General features: G+C 41.3%; 1 protein-coding gene across 4 annotated transcripts in view; it reads right to left on the reverse strand.

Moving 5' to 3' along the window:
• The window catches only part of AKAP13 (A-kinase anchoring protein 13), a 203,203-nt gene that overhangs the window by 145,972 nt on the left and 39,252 nt on the right, over positions 1-17,979 (reverse strand). For all 4 annotated transcript variants that reach the window (XM_084214119.1, XM_084214121.1, XM_084214120.1 and 1 more), the window contains exons 3-4: positions 11,291-11,387; positions 421-465 (exon numbers count right to left, since the gene is read on the reverse strand). In XM_084214119.1, the coding sequence (XP_084070245.1) occupies positions 421-453 (33 nt within the window). In that variant the 5' untranslated portion in view covers positions 454-465; positions 11,291-11,387. The remainder of the gene's footprint in view (positions 1-420; positions 466-11,290; positions 11,388-17,979) is intronic.

Genomic DNA, 17,979 nt, shown 5'->3' on the forward strand with positions numbered 1-17,979 from the left:
CCCAGCCCTGCGCTGCCTCCAGGTCCTCCCTGCCACGTTGAAAACTCCAAACAGAAAAATATTATCACAGTGGGCAAGCCCTGCACACTGGGATGCCCTGGTTTCCACGCTAGCAGTTTCTTCTCACCGCCTCTCAAGACATCAAGTCACATGTGACACAACAACACATGAGCTTTGGGGAGGAAAAACAAAAGGGGGGATACCTGCACAGGGACAGCATTACAGAGCTCAAAACCAACTTAAAACAGTCTGCAGAAACCAGAGGAGCTCTGTTACTTACCTGAGAGCATTACCACTGAGCATCTACAACTGAATTAATACAAATAAACTCCTCAGGGAGCAAAGAAAAAGAAGCAGCACCTCAAAAAGCTGATGGGAAGTGTTTTGTGTGAATAGTGAAGTGCATTAATTGGTACTCACATACAATGGAGCTTGTTGTGGATTAAGTTTCATGACCTCAGAACACTGAAACAAAAAAGAAAAAGCAAGTTTAAGCTATTTTTCATAAAACTGTAGGCATTTCTCTATAAGTTGCTTTAGCACTCACATTCCTTTTTCCAATAAGCACTGTTTCTCTTCCCCTTCATGTCCATTTCAGTTCATCCTTCCTCCTATCAATCCTCACTTTATATCTGTTTCTTATGGCAATTATCAACCCTTAATTGAAATCCCTCCACCAATTTCCCCACTCCCTCATGAAAAATCATTTATGAGTATTTGCAGTTCTCTCTGCTGCTCAAGAAATCCAACTACTACCTTGTCCAAGGTAATTTTTTACCCCTTTCACTGAATTATTTGTTAAAAAACATTTCAAAACTACATAGAAAACAAACAATCAAAAATGCTCTGAAGGAAAAACTTCCAGAATATAGGATGTTCATATTCATCAGAATATGAACATCCTATATTCTGGAAGTTTTTTCATAGATTTTTCATTTTCATATGATTTTTCATAATCAAAATCTACCATTACTCATCCTGCAAAAGCTATTTTAGTCAAGAATCTTTCCTCTTTCTGGTCTCTCCCTGGAATTTCTCTATAACCTGGTGAAAGTTTCTTATATTGAGCTTTGAATCAGTTGAACCAGAGTTTCCTTTGCATTAGTTCCACCACTCCAGCAGAAAATATTCACTCTAAACAAAAGCTCTAAGTTTTCATCTATTGTGTGTATTAAGAGATCCAGGATCCTAAGATGAAGGAATGCAAAACAATTAAAAATGGAATTTCTGCTTTTACTCATGTCTGCAGAACTGGTAATGCTCTGCAAATACTTCAAGCTCTTTTTAAAATAGATGAAATACCATTCTGCTTTTCACACCAAAAATGCAGGATCTTGTTCATACTTTGCTCCTTTCCAAATCCCACAGTTTGCCTTTAGTGAGACAGAAATTAAACCACAGCCTAAGTTCTCTTAGCTGATTCCAGCTAGCCTTGCTCCCTCACACGCTCTCTTCATTTTACAAAATGTTTTTGTGCCAGTTGCTTTAAAATACCAGAGTGACCTGCCAAGCTTGTGCATCAAAACAGCCTCTCTGCAAAAGGTCCTCTGAGGCAGCCAGTAGATGGACAAGTATTTTGCAAGAGTTTTAAATCCAGTCCAATTCATACCTGCTTTTAATCTTGAGATTCCCTTTCATACATCAAGAACACCCTGATAGTTTCCAGTGTATTTTCAGCTCTTACAAAAACTTACTCAGGAAAAGAGGGGATTAGTAGCACTAGCTGCCATTTGGGCAGGTGAGCTCCAAGAACAGCTCTGAAAACAATCTTCACTTGTGCCCTACAACATGCCCCTGGCAGTTTCAGTCCTACTGAGGGCTCAAAATGAAAAAAAGAAACAAAACCAAAAAATGCACAAAATCTGCCAAGCTCCCTCATGACCTATCTGAGCCTCCCTCTCCTGTTCTGAACCTGGGTGTCCTAAACAGCAGCATAAAAACACTCCCTAAACAAGAGCATTTATTGTATAATATAGAAATCAAATCATGCTTGAAAAAAACCCAAAGCTTTCAAGCTCACTTCACATACAGATTTTTAGAATTTCTCATTGGTATAGACTAACTCCCTGTAAATTCAAACTCATGACAGTTTTTGTTGGGGTTTTTTTGGCAAGAGAAGAGCAGTTAAATAAGGTGACACTGTTGAACACTGGGGTCTTGTCAAAAAATCATGGGAATACTTCATGCAGGAAGATTTTTTCTCCCCCCTCTTATTTTACTGGTTGACCCTTACATTAGTCACTTAATAAAGTGATTCCTTGGTTCATATTGCACATGTCATTCCATTTTTTCTAAGGATGCAAAACTTAGTTTGCAAGGAGCCAGGCAGGTTTGGTAGATATTTCATTTTATCTTGTTAGTCAGTTATTTGGCAAAAACATAGGATAAAAACTGAGTGGCAAATAAGCCTGAATGACTACTCTGAATCAACAAAGGACTAAATTTAGGTTTCTGGACAAGTGAATTTCTCCAACCAACAGACAGGCAGGGAGCAGCCTCTGAAAACCTTTAAAAAATGTTTAATCCAGTAAGAAGAGGAAAAACAAAAAGCAGATCATACTGGTCATAACCTAGCCAGGATACACAGGGATCCTAATACAGTCAGTAAGCTGGACGACTTTAAGTGTAAAAATGAGGAGGGAAAGGAAGCTAAACAGCTAAACTTTGTTTTCTCCTATTATTAGAGGGGCACATCCTCCAAGCCAATGCCTGCTCTGAGCCCAGAAAGCCATTTCTATATTTTTGGGCAGGAAGAACTTGCTGTACCAAATACAGAAGAATGCAGTGAGAATAACTGGTCCTACTGTGAGATCAGGATCTGGACTGCATATGAACTGTCTTGAAAGCCACACTAACAAGAACAGGTAAATATAAATCCCACCTTCCTTGCCCAGCTCCCACCCAGCACCCTCATGGCAGCCCAGATTCTGTTCCAGGAGCAGCTGCCTGTATTTAAAACATTTATGGTATTCCTCACTATTAGCTAAACCTTTTGAATTTCAGTGGGAGGTTTATCACAAGCTCCATGTACATCTGGACAATTACATTGCAAGGTTTTTAGAATTATATTAGGTTTTCCACCTTAGGATAACACAGTGAAATCCCTTGTATTTGCAAATTGGAAAGTAGGACATGAAATGAAAATCCAGGTTCAAGTTCTTCAAAGCAACAGTGGTTTTAGACATTACAAAAATTTGCAGATGTCAGTAAAATAGCTACTGGAGCCTTCTCAAAATGGGACACACACCTTTCTGCTCTGTTAAACACTGAAGAATATACACACTGAGTTTTATTAATGTCTCTTTTAGAGAACTTCTGTGTTATTTCACATAAAATTTCATGGATGAGGACAAATGACTGCTCTTCATTTCTCCGGGTATGGTAATATATGTCAGGGAAAGAAAGGAAAAAAATAATCATTTATTTGTTTTACTGTGGTTCCCAAAACCTCATCCAGAATTAGGGCCCCACTGGATACATGCTGTAAAAATGTCAATGCAAACAAAGTTTCTGCCCTGAAGAGTTTACAAATAAGCACAGGCAGCAGGAAGGGATACAAACCCCTGGTGCCAAAGCAATAAACCCTCTTCTCATCCACTGCCCCCAGCTACCACTAAATTGGCCATAATTAGGTGGCTTAGTTCTTCTAGGCATTGCAGGCAAAGTGTGCATCATGAGGACAAATCTGACAGGGAGGTAACCCATCCCACATACAGTCTGTAGGGCTGAAGGACTTTGAACACCATGAGTGCCAAAATGCCTTTTCCATTTTCCCATCACACCCTGGTCAGGATTGCTCTCTTTGGCAGCTAAATCAAATGCTGGTTTCACTGCCCAGCTTCTGTGAGCACCCCAGCATTCACTCCTGGCTTCCTGGCTCCATATGGAGCATATCTAAGAAAGAAAACACAGTGCCACTCTCAAGAGCTGCCCATTAACAATTTTTTTTTTTTTTTTTTAATGAGAAAGAAGATCTACGGGATGGCAGAAACAAAAACAACCAACAGAGCAGAACTGCAACAACCAGGAGGATGAGGAGCATTTAATCATGTGGTGCAGCTGGGAAAGCCTAGCTACCCCTTTCCCTCTCCCTCATGCACTAAACAAACTTCAATTGTGTTTGAGTTTTTAAAAACTTTTCAAATTCAGTTTTCAGGTATTTTAAGTAAACTTCAGCTAGATATATACTTCAAGTTTAAGCTGAACTTTATCTGAATCACTTGACCTTTTCATTTATCATTTTAACATTTGATTTTTAGAAACATTGATCCTTATTTGCAAAGCTTTACCCATGCACTCTGAGCTGAACCAAAGAAAAAAACCAAAGCCTGAAGTAAATCTAACCTGATTTTAGCCATGAAGAGCCTGTGGTTGAAGGCAAGAAAGAACAGCCAGAAAACACATGAAGAATCTGATGGTTACAGATGGCATGGAAAGCATTCCAGTAGACAAACAGAAATGCAGAGAAAGCAGGATGGCTTTCCAGCTGTAAGTATCACAGCATTGCTGGGATGAAAGCCAAAGGAAGATTTACTTTTTTTGATGCAACAGAACTTATTTTGTAAAAATTATCCTGTGGAACTGGTTTGAAGAGACTAAACTTTATTTTCAAGGCTCTGGAATAAAAATACACCAGGTAGGCCAAACTACATAGATCCTATAGAAATTAGGAAAGCACTACTGATGCTAGTTATCCACAAAAGAGCAAGACAAACACAATTTATTTTATATATTTCTTTGAACAGGAACACGAATAACCCATGGTGGGGCTACTTGCCTTACAGGCAACCCTTTAGGCAAATAGCCCAGAAGTTGTGAAAGAGTTTAAAGAAATCCCAGGATTTCTTGGGAGCACACATTGACCTCCCTTGCTGAGCTGCATCACTTCCTTCTATATGGCTGCACTACAAAAATAAAACCAAGGTTCCAAAACCACATCACTTCTCATTCAACAAAGCACAGTGTCCTCAAAGGCACTCCTGGTTGTACAAAATGTTAATTTATGAAGTACTTGGATATATCAAGAGGATTGGGTTTCAGGCCCTACAGAGCTGCTGCTCTAAACTACACAAGATAAATAAAGATGGGGAAGTGGAAAGTGAGGGGAGCAGAGAGGAGACCAACTGCCCATATACAGAGGAATTCCTGCTGGAGCCATGATTTCATGCAAAGAGAACTAAAATAGCAATGTCTTTCACAAGTTTATTGTTCTCCCCTAGTGTCAGGGGAATTGCTAAACTGGAATATTCCCCTTTTCTTCTGAGTGGTATATGACCTTTATTGTGTTGTATTACCCATCATAAGTCTCCTCATTTTTTGTTATAACACAGTTCTTTGAAAAAAGGCTCTTCTTGGTTTATTTTGGGGTTTTTTGTTGGTTTTTTTTTCTTTTTCACCTTTAGCAAAAAACTCTGAAAATGGAAAGAAACAATGACTTGATGTTGGTTTTATAACTTATATTTTCTTGTGTGGTCTTTTTCCTGGGTGTGTTCCTGCAAAGTTGAGACCTGCAGTAAGTTACTCTCACCTTGTAGTATTAGGCAAGACGTGGGTTTGTTCACACATTCTGTTCCACAAGTTTCATTCAACACTGAATGAACACCAGAACTCACCATTCATAAAATGAATGAGCTTTCTAATCAGTGTAATCACTGTACTACTGCCCTGTCCTTAAAACCCACGTGAAAGGAGACTAAAAAAAACCAGGACAAAACCTACAAATAGCTTTGACAGGAAAAATAAACCCATAGCCCAGTTCTTCAAGAATGTGCATGGAGAAATTTGTATAAATAGAGTAGCTGCAATTGCAGTGACTAAAATAAACCATAAGACAAGCATCATAATACCAAATGTAGAACAACTTTCTCTGTAGCTGTAATAATGCATGATTTTGTATATCTGGTCAGAAATAGAAGGCTGGAGGCATTAGGAGAAGTAACTCATCCCAAATTTATTTAGCAGAGACACACAGGGAAGTGATACCACCAGCATCACTTACCCTGGAAAGGAGAGGAGCTGAGCAAACAAGAAACCACATCTCAAACACAAAGCACCAAACAAGTTACCAGCATACTGCAGCATTTTGTTTAGTATCACAGCTGAGCCTAGAACTACAAAACCTCCAGATATTTGTGTACAATCACCTGAATTTATGTAACTCCCTGAACATGATGTTTTCTCACTAAATGGATTGCTTAGGAATAAAAATTCATCCCTCATGCAGCATTTCCACAGGTGATACTGCTTCCCAGCTGTGTACTGTCTGCAAACAAAAACATATGCTGCCATTCAACTACAGACAAAACAGGGGTTTCTTGGGTACAAGGGAGGGATGAAAAGGAGGTTTAGAGATGTTTTGTGTTGTTCTGGCTCTACCATCACTCTCCTCCAACAGCACAGAGGTAACCCAGTAAGCCACCCTCAGGAAAACCAGACACACAGAGATTCCTTTCACAACGAGAAACTTCACAACAATCTTCTCCTTCCAGAAAAAAAAGTAATTTAAAGAACACATTTAAGTGCAAAATCTGCCTAAAATTTTTTCTTTACAGTGTTGGAAACCACAGTACTGTGGCATGCATGTACAAGAGCCCACCAAGCAGCAGTGGGGGAGTTGTAGAGCTGAGCCACTTGCAAAGGGGCTGGAGCCTCACTGCAACACAAGCTAACAGAGCGTCACCAATTTAATTGACTGATGATTTAATAAAATGCCCTGGATATAGATTAACTTGCTTTGCTTAATGCAGCTCAGCTTCCTGGCAGCAGGAACTGGCACCACACTGTTCCTGGGCTGGGAGCAGGGCTGCCCAGGGGCTGCACCCACCACTTGCCTCACCCAAACCTTTCCCATTACCCTTCCCAAAATAAGGAAGTGCAACATAAAGCGAAGATACAGGCAAGCAAAAAACACACATAAAAAATAAGCTTAAACCTTTATCATGCTATAGTAAGTCCCCAACTCAGTTTTGCCAGCCCTGTCTTACTCCAGAGCCAAACACCCTTAGTCTCAACATTAGGTTTCTTCTTTTAGACCATTTCAATCTCATAATCGTCAAAAAAATAATCACCTGGATTACTTAATTCCTGCACAAAGCCTGGGAAGACAAAGCAATGTTGGGTTAGCAAAAGCAACGCTTTCCCCATGTAGGGGAAGACAGAGATCCCTCTCAAATGTGTTTCCCTGCTCCATCCCTTCCTATTAGTAGGTACCCTACCTACCTGTTAGTAGGTACAAAAAACAAACCTACAGAACTCAAATCACAGCAGCTATCTCTTTACAGTTCATATGCCCAATTTCAAATAAAGAAAGATACTGTAAAAGTTGGAAAAACGGAGAGTAAAAAAGGATTATTAGCCAGCTCTAATTATACAAACTGATCTCATCCTCTTGTCATAAGCCTCTTTCCTGTTTCCGGAATCTATTTGTGCTACAGAAAGACCAGCCTTTTGTAAATGTCCATGGGTCATCAACACAGGCTGATTAATTTCCCATTTTACAGTACACACATACTGTCAAGCAATTCACTTGTAATCCGATATAACCCTGCCCTCACTTGTAAATTTTTTCCTCTAATATATTACTTAAGGCAAACAGTACTTAAGATACCGATTTGTAAAATCCAAACAACGTTTCAAAAGGAGGCATCATGCTTCTATAATAAAATAAAAATCACAGACCACATCTTCAGTTCAAGTAGCTACATCCTAATAAAGTTAAGACCTAACAGTTGACTTGAATTAAAGAGCAGCATGTACGCAAGAGCACACATGTGTTTATACTCAAATTAAGTCCTCCAACAGGTTCTGGGGCAGCTGTTTCACGTATGCATGAGACTTTTATCTCAGGCTCAAATATTAACTTCCAAAAATCCTCAGCAGACATTCTATCTGCCTCCTCAAATTAGCAAAATCCAGTTTATACCTTCCTATACATTGTCTTGTTTGAATACACGTTTTGGCAGCAAATTGTGGAGAAGCTCTCAGTGAGAACCAGCTCATGTTTGCAGGGGTGATTCTTGACTTTGGGGGTTTAACCAGGAACTTCATGAAAATCCCCAGCTATCAAACTGGGCAGCTGAAGCATCATGCAAGTTACTGGGTATCTTTGAAAACAGAGATGCATTATATGGGACAAGGTGAAGAATGGAGGGTGGCAAGACCAGGCTTGGGGGAGTATTTCACCCCAGTGCACAAAAGGATAAACACAGTGGAGAGCTGTCAACAGAGTGGAGATGCCTACAGCCTTACATGTGCAGTGGGAGTGAACAAAGCCTCTAACTATTGATTCCTACACTTCTTACTACAGCACATGTCCTAAAACCTTCTCCACTTCACTATTCTCTGACTCTCCAGGCTGTGCTGTTTTAGGAACTATGCTGAACAATGATGGTTTCAGAAAAAGAAACATCCCCAAGCCCTAGAGCTGAGCAGTAAGGCCCTGCTTCTTTCTGTGCTTCCCAAACCACAGAACTTGGTACTGCACTCCCAAAAACACAGGCTTGCAGTAGAAAACAACCTATGATCCCCAAAACATCACACACTTTAAAGCTGACAAATATATTTCCTAGCATTTACAAACCAGGTAGTTACCCAATGCATATTTTAATAAAGGCATGCACCAACCTTAACTCTCCACAGCAGAGCGTTCTAGCCACAGGTCGAGTTGGAAAAAAATGGCATCAAGACCAAAATGCAAGACATGTTTCTGCTTGCATTTTGGTCTAAGAAGCTTCAGTGGCCGACATTTTAATGTGCTTCTCTTCTCTGAAGAATACATCCATCAGACTCACTTTTCCCTTTAGGCTCCATTTTGCAAATGCTGCCACTGTAGCCCCAGGCACCACAGACTTACTCAGGAAAAGCCTGGCTAACACTTTACTCCAGAAGAAGAAAATGTCATCAGAAACTTCAGGTTTCCTACAGAAGTACCTGTGCTAACCTCGCTCCCTGTGGCACAGCACAACCACATCTGACACTGCAGAATTACAAATTGTTTCTTCATAATTGCTCCTCTTCTTTCAACTCACAAAGCTATGGGAAAATGTTCTCTAAATAATACACTTTAGGCAATGAGAGAACATGTTCATTTTACTGAAACATCCTTTCTGAGGCTCAAAAAATGCTCATCATTAACTCAGCAACTGCAATGGTGGAGTCACTTGGTGTGGCATTCCCTGCAAGGAAAATGAGAGCTCTGCTCCCAGGGCACTGTTATGCACTGGCAATATCCTACAGGAAGTAAAACCCCAAGGAATAGAAAACATTACATCCCTAGCCCAGAAAAGATAGAACACTCATTCAAGCCCCATCTTTTTATAAATTAAAGCATCAAATAATGAAAATCCAAGTAAGCACAGTTTGTACCCAGTTCCACTACCCCACCTTCTCCACCTGAGCCTTTCTGCAGCACGCTCATATGCAAAACCCCACATTTGCAGATACTTAAAACTGTTTCTTTCCAGGCCTTCACAAAGTGACCTTTCAGGCTGGTCCTTCAGGAAAGGAATGGGTTAAGTGCCCACAGGTCCCAGCCTCCCCAGTAAATCATTTATTACCCCAGCTCAGGGACAAGGAGCTCTGCAGAAGCGAGAGCCCACGCTGTGCAGCTGTTCCCAGCCAGGCAACTCTCCACAACTATGTTATAACACAGGATTAAGTTCGAGGAGTGGAAATCTGTCCCTTCATTGCTGATGGCTTTTTTTCTTTTTTTCAAGTTATGCAGCTATTTTAAATGTTACAGAGCTCATTAACATGAAGTTCATTAAGCAGTAACCACTTTATGAATGAAATGAAAAGATTGTCATTATAAACACAATTATGGAAATACTAGACCAGCAGGTAGAAAAAGGAAAGGGTATGAGAACACTGCTCCTGAACTCCAAATTAGCCTTTCTTTTTTTCCCAGATCCTTCAGAGGAGGCACACCCAGAAATCAGACGTGAGGCAGAGGCTGGTTCCCAGGCAGGACTTCAGGTGAGAAGCTCTTGCTGCCTGTGCTGGGCCTCCCCAGAGATTTCACTGCTGTAACTGAGTGTAAAAAGTCATCCCCCTTGGTCACCCCCAGAAAGAGTTTGGAATCTTCTTCAGCAGTGAGCACAGCTTGCTGCAACTCACCACACTCCCCAAATTAGCAGAAAGTTAAGAAATACTGTGACAAATCAAGCCACAAATTGCTTCTCTGCAGCTGGTGTGCATTCCTCCTTTAAACATGATGAACTTGGAGGACAGCTCTCAGCAAGCCACTTATTCATTCCTGATAAAGCAGGTTCCATTCATAATCGTGCCAAGGACTTCATTTCTTTCTCAAGGTCTGAAAATAGGTATAATTCCACTGCTCAACCCCACTGAAAAAAGGAAAACCCAAATTATTAAGATACATACTTGTCTCTCTACAACTAACAACAGTTTCTGATTAATCCGCCCAGCTGTTGCCACAGCTCAGTAACACCAAATGATTTGGACTCAGTCTCATTAAAGCACTAGTCTTGTAGGCAAGACCATGGAAAATACAAGGCACTGCAGAAGGTAAACAGGTTAGGGACAGTGGGAGGAGAAAAGAGGCAGCTTGCAGTGGTTTTCCTCCCTCCCTCCCTTGACAGAGCTCACACATGGCAAGCACCCATTTCCAGGCAAGACTCTGGCAGTTTCTTTGCTTCAGGCTAACAGTTTTTGCACATTCAAGTCTTTTTGGAGAGAAAGGGTGTAACTCCATGAGTCAAAACAGCTCCTGTCAGCATTGCAGTAACCATATACTTGCTTTTAGGTCAGATCCATCCCGTGATCTGGTTCACCACACCAAGAAGGTGGTGTTAGCTGAACAACAAACCCAAAAGCCTCAACACCATGACTGCTCCGGGGCAGACACACCGACAGCCGTTGTGCCAGCCGGGAGGCACCTCAGCTCTGATCCTAGCCAGCTCCTGTGGAAATCCTGGGGCTGTAACCATATGCCTGCCTGCCCCAGGGACATGAAAGCTCCATCTCAAAATATTAGGGAAAAACAGCTGATGTATAAAGTGTTAAGTGCTATTTTATACCCTGACATCCGGTTGATACAGGAGGCAACACTGCATATCACTTTTCTAACCCCACCAAAAAGAGATTGTATTTTATGGTAAAATAACTTGTTGAATTTGTATATATCATTGTAATTGCTTTGATATCAGCATCCACTCCTCCTGTCAAGGCTAAGTTTGACAAATGGCTTGACAATGGGCAAACCCATCCTCCCAAATCCCTCATCTCAATCCTGGTGTATACCTAAAAGAGCTGCCAAAACATTTAACCTTACTTTAACTGCATGAAGCAGTACAGGTGGCTCCAAGATCTTCCTCAGGTTGTTCCAACACTGAGCAGGGAGAAGTAGGGCAGGTCACAACACTCAGCTCCTAGAAGGGGGAAGAAGAAAAAAGAGTCACCAGGTGCAAGGGTCAGCATGCCTGAGAGCAGTCCCAACACCCAAACTGGCACTGCAACACTTTTGCCAAGGGGGATGGAAACCATCAAGAGGGATGGAAACCATCCTCTCCCTTGCTAGCCTTGTGGGAGGCATGTGTTGCTTGTTGCAGCAGTCCCATGTGGTTCCATGAGCACACACAGGACAATGGCCACATTATGGATAGGGCTATTTATAGACACACAAGGGCATCTGGCACCACCTAAAAATAACTGCACTGCTGAGCTGTATTTGCTGCTGTCCTGCTATTTGGTTTATCCCCAAAGCTGCTGATCTGCTGTCCATCACCATATCCCAAACAACTAAGCTGGCCTTAAGTCCTTTGCATCCATCAACACAGCCTCTCCAGACACACTCCATCAAACTCTTTGTGGACTCCATTACACCAAGGTGTTTCAACAAGAGCAAAGGTAGATGATGGCAGATGGTGACCAGCAGATGAAGCCCAAATCTACCAGGACGTCTCTGCCAAACTCTTTTGGGTTGCCTGCATTTTTCCACAGGCTGATTCCTTGCTCTGGGGCAAAATCTACTCAGATTCATCCATAAAGATGGTCTCCAAAGCAGACCTAGAAAGAGCAGTTGAAGTGAATCAAATGTCAAAAGGTGAAAAAGCCAAGGTTGGGTTATAGTTTATTAAATGTTGCGTGGGAGATTTTATTAGCCAAGTCAAAGTTATCAGGGTATCTCAGACCATCATTTGGTTACCACACCAGCAAAGGTGGTGGCTGCACACAAACACCACCTAACACAAGCACAACACACCAACTGCCTCCTCCTGTTCTACCAGAGAGACACTCTGCCCCTGCACTCTCCCTGCTGGGAAAACATCCATCATCTGGGAATCTCACAGCCTGAGCCAACCTGCCAACCTCAAAGTGCAGTTACAAACACAGAAGTAACAATGGCAAAACTAGTTACCAGCTGGGAAATCAATTGTACTGTGAGAATTAGCTGGGGAAAATACAGGACTGGAAGGTGAGGCACTGCACAACAAATCTCATTCCATCTACACAAGACCTGCATCACCTGAATACTTCAATGTCAGTTTTACACAATGTTTTTTCTTAAGATTAACAGCTGAAAGTTTCTTTTATCCATTCTGCTGAGAAATGGGGAGAGTATTTTGCAAGGCACTACAAGGTACTGTGCTTTACTACAAATATGTTTATTTAGATATAGACCAAAGAGGAAAACCAGAAAAAAAATCATCCTCTTAAAGTATGTGCATGAATTCCTTCATTGCCTTGTCACACATTTCTGAATTACATTCTTATGCCAAACTACTGGAGCTGAAAGTGGAATTACCTGAACTCTTAAATCCCAGTTAAGAGCATACAAACACTCTTTGGATTCATTAACCAGTAAAAACCACCCTCGCAGTCACAAACAAGCAGACTGGAACTTTCCTCTGGCATTTTTGTAGTGTTATTTTCAGGACCTCAATTTAGAAGATGGTTACTGTTTGATAAAGCAATGATTAACTATTTGCCATCCTGTGCTGATCTCTAAGGAACAGCTCTTTCCAAGGCACACACAACAACAATACAGTGGTTTCACTTGTTTCTGAGACACTGATAACTTGGCTTTTAAGAGTCTATTTGTATATTTTGGCAGAGAAAGCAGGGTTTGCTGCTATCCATTTGCACCAACAAGGACTGTGGGTATGGCTAACGTTGCCAGGGTAGACAGCAAGCATGCTGTGAATCACTGCAGGTTTTTCCTCATCTCCACTAAGGAATGAGGGTGTGTGTATGGAAAGCTCACTTGGATGCTCAGGACCTGGAAAATATTAGCAACTGGAGAAAAAAAACTGGCCCAGCAATGAAAAACTAACAAAGATCATAAAATTCTTCCTCACACTTTTTTGTCTGGTTTTATTCTGTGGGAGTTTTTAGATTGCTACAAGAAGAAGAAAGTAACACTAAGAAGTCTTATATATTTTAGTTCTGTGTGTAAAGAGCCTGCACAATCAGTAAGGTTGTCCACATCAAAGTACTAATTCCCCAAAGAACTGATTTCTGCCTCCCATGAAATTGTTTTGGGACAACTCCTGCATGCCTAAGCACACCCATTTCAGAAGGATTTCCCCATGGGGATTTCTTCTCCTCCTTTACTGGGAAATCATTACCAAGTGTTGACGAACACAGACATAGCTCCTGTTTTCTGAATCTTAAAAAGATGGGTTTAAAATTTATGTTTCGTGGGTGAGCTCATACTGCTTTACAAATGAAAAACTGCTCAGTATTATCACAAGAAAATGATGATATACAGTAGCTTTATATAAAGCAATTTGGTTTCTACACAGCTCTGCAAATATTCCAAACAACCTGTAACTATGAATAATTTCTCCCCTAAAAGGGCCTACAGTCATGATATCCCACAGTGCTCACTAAAGTAAATGAGAATGTAAAGGAGAGTCCTTTTGACACCTGCCTTTACACATCCTATTTCGCTTGAGTTTAATAAAAACAGGGACAAAACCCATCTCTTTTGTTAGGACACAATTATTTGATAGCAGATTGTTTATGGTCTTGCTCCCTCCCCACTGAGACAGCTAAAGCAGAAATTACCCAGGCCACTGATTAATTACTGAAACAATTCTTTATCAAGAGAGGAAAACAACAGGAAACTGCTTCAAGTTGTGCCAGGGGAGGCTTAGATTGCACATGAGGAAAAATTTCTTCACCAAAGGTTGGTCAAGCACTGGAACATCTACCCAAGGAATCGGTGGAGTCACCATCTCTTGAGGCATTTAAAAGATGTGCAGAAGTGGCACTTAGGGACATGGTTCAATGGTGGCCTTGGCAGAGCTGGGTGATGGTTGGACTTGATGACCTTAAAGGTCTTTTCTAAGCTATACAATTCTATGATCCTGTATAAATGGAAGAAAAAAACATTATTTGCCTAAAATCTGCATTGCTTTGTTCAAGTGTAAATGCAGTGTGATCCTCTAGCCATTGCACCAAGCCACATTTGTGCCATAAAGAGTGGAGGGCAGATTGCAGCTCATCACATTTTGACACACACACACAACATTCCATTGAAAGTAAATGATGGGTTTTGTTTAGACAGCAGCATCTGACTTGGCATACTGGATGAAGAAAAGCCAAGAATTTTAAAACAATAGAAAGTAAAACATATCCATATTTCACATGTCTCTACACATTGCAGAGCAAGCAATAATATTAAGATGTTAACTGCAGTCCCATCAATTCTGATTACCAAGAGATGGGAGACAAATATTCCTTCATATACACTAAGTTAACTTTTGAAACCCAAACTCTTTTGACAGTGTCGCCTTGAACTTGTAAACAGAAATAGCCCCATGGAGTAAAAGGACTAAAAGGGAAGCAAAGAAGCAACACTCCAAGAGCACTTTTCTACTCACTCTAGCCCTGGACAGACATAAATTTTCTCTCTAGAACTTGGAGACCTGCACAAAACTGAAAGAAGTTTGAATTTTTGAAGAAGAAGTTTGAAGTTTTTAAATTCCACCAGCAATCACAACAAAGCAGCAAAGAAAAGAGACCAGTAATGATTTATGGCTTTCTCCCTTGCCTCTGGACAGCAGCCTGGGCTCAGACACCTCTTGGGCAATCACACACAGCAACCTGTTTCCCCAGGAGAAGATGAGGTGCCACAAGGACTCTGCAAGCAGTGAAAACCCCCTCACCTCTAAGAGCATGGTCCTGCACTAGTGCTCTTCAAAACTGAACAAAAGAGAAACTAGAAAGAATAATGCTTTTGTTACCCATTCATTTTTTACCAATAAAAGCAGGACTTGGTCCTGAAATTTGTTCTTCTTTAAACTGCAGCCTGTCACCATGCTCGTCCTAAAGAGCAACTGCTTCTTTCCAGACAGCTTTGTTAAACCACATCAGGATTGAGATAAGTACTTCAAACTGTTTCCACAAGATCATCATGGCTGACTGTCTGTGGGAGATAATAAAACTTAACTTGTGGACAGTTTAAAATCTGTGCAAGGGGTCAGCACTTTACTGAACCACCATGGCAAGACCAGTACTCTCCTTCCTACTGGGAACCAGGATCAGACTGATTAGCTAAAAAACAAAGCAAACAGCAGCAAGCTGCAATAACTTCTCAAGCCCTCAGACACTTCTAAAACAGATTTTTTTTTTAAAAAACTTCTAATTCTGCAACAGGTTCTTCTCCTTCCTCTCTCCTCTACCATTATGTTCAGGTGCCAGTCTCAACAAGTTGTTCCTCTTGCTAGAATGGGGCAAAGCCCAAAACAAACCCCCTCAGAAGAGCAGGAAATAGAGGAAGCACAAACAGTGAAGGCAAGGACTACTTCAGCATGGCCATCATCAAGAGCTACCAACACAATGCCTCAAAGGCACAGGAAAATGCCACTCAACCACAGCTCCCACTTAAAAGAATGGGCCCATTTTCTTTGAAATACTGGGTGCAGGTTGTGACAGGACATGCCAGACATTTCCTGGGAAGATGACATATCCCAGAACAGGATATGGGCCCTGAGAGAAGGCAGAGTGGTTGGAAACAAGATTTATGTGAAAATTTCAGTTTGAAGGCTTGTCTGGTCCATCACCATGCCCAAAGCTAGGCCATGATATCAAGGCTATGAAACTATCCCCCTGCTTTCATTGTTCAAAACTGGCATGTTTCTCAGTTCTTGTATGTAAAATGGAGCTAAATAAGGTAATTGAGCTCCATCACCACAGAAGGAAATCAAACTCACCCTCACTGCAAGGCATTCCTGCTCCAGCCGTGAAGCCTACACAATTCACTCGTTTAATCTGACTTTCCCCATGAACAAAACTGATTTTCTTCTTCATCTCCACACAGTTTACAAAAATGCCCAAAGAAATAAATTTTTACTGTGCTTAGAAGCCTTGTGACAAGGATGGAAACATGTACATGCTGAAACCAAACACCAGCATATAACTGACACATTAATAAAAGGTTTTATCCTACATGTTAAGGAGGTATCTTGGTATAAAATACAAAGAACAAATCTATATTCTTGTCTCCCACTGCAGCTCCTGCTGAGCCCACGGTCCCTCTGTGCTGAGCCCGTGGATGCCGCCAGAATCCCTCTGTCACGATGTTAAACACAGAAATGCTGGGAGAGGACACAAGGGGACAGAAAATGACATGTCCAAGGCTTTAGAGATGGCTGCTAGCACAGTCTGTAATCTGGATGGTATCACCTCTCCACCCAAGCAGCAGCGACGGATCCCCCTTTCTTCAAAAGCTGTCTCCATCCCTGCCCGCTGCTGCCTGGCTCTGCCAAGCAACCATGACATTAAGTCACTTCACTGCTCAAATCAACATGTCACTGGAGCTGCCCAGCACTTAATTATATGAATTAGGAGATCTGTATAATGGTCCCAAACCAGTAATGAAAGAGAAGGTTTAATGATGCAACAAAAACCTGCAACGCAGCACTCAGATTACGGGTGGGTTACACAACAGCTCCAACAATTCAGCGTTTAGGCTGCAGACTTGCCTAGTGCACATCCCATTTTCCCAGAGCCATCATCTGACTCCAAGCATGTGAGATCCACTCAAACACACCCTTCCTGCCTCCCTTGCACCAGAAGCTCAAGCATGAAGGTGAGGCTCAGTTTCTGAGCAGCAGACATCCACATCCAGGAGAAGAGATGCCCAAAGCAAAGACAGCCCTTTTCCCAAACTCACATTCAAACTCAAAAGATATATCTGAAGCCTGTCCTAGCAACCACTTGTATCTCACAAGTAGTGCTTGCTCCTCCCAGCATTAACGCTCCATTGCACAGAGATGACATAACTCCAGTGAAACCTGTTCAGTTGACAGCTGGAGTGACTTTTGCATTGTGCCATATGAGTTAACTCCCAGCTGTAGCCTTGTTTAAGGAAGTATTATGAGCACAGCTTTAACAGAGATATCACCCATGAACTGACAGCAAATAAAGTAATTCAGGTATCTGATGAGCCCTCAGCATGAACTGTTCATATGGAAGAGAGTGCTCCTCCCTCAAGATTTCTGAATGGAGTATATTACTAAATAAGCTCAAATACTTCCAGATAGTATTGATTTGTATTCATAGCACTCATATAGCTTAAGGGAGAAACTATTTGGTTTGAAATATTCTTTTAGAATCTATTGACCTTCCATGTCAATAAAGACAATACCAAATTGCTGCTTAGCAGGCTTATTTTAGAATTTTTTTTTTTTTGTAAAATGCTCAGATGAAAAGTACTCTATCAGCATCAGGGCTGAGAAGTATTATTTAGATTTCAAAAAGCAGTTAAGTGCTATGGCCAATCCATATGTTCAATACCAAGGGGCTCATAAGAAAATTGACAGGACCAAAACTGCAATGGGGAAGGAAGAGTGATAGCATCAGCTGGGAAGCTGCTTGCCAATATTTGCACGTGCTTGTTCAAACAAAAGCCTCAAGAAGAGATGCTGTGCCTTATCTAGAAACCCTTTAAAATGTCACTAGTATGTCACTATTCTTAACAGAAAAATGCCATACTTGTACTCCTGTGTAACC

Source organism: Fringilla coelebs, assembly GCF_963513975.1.
Source record: "Fringilla coelebs genome assembly, chromosome: 12".
NCBI lineage: Eukaryota > Metazoa > Chordata > Aves > Passeriformes > Fringillidae > Fringilla > Fringilla coelebs.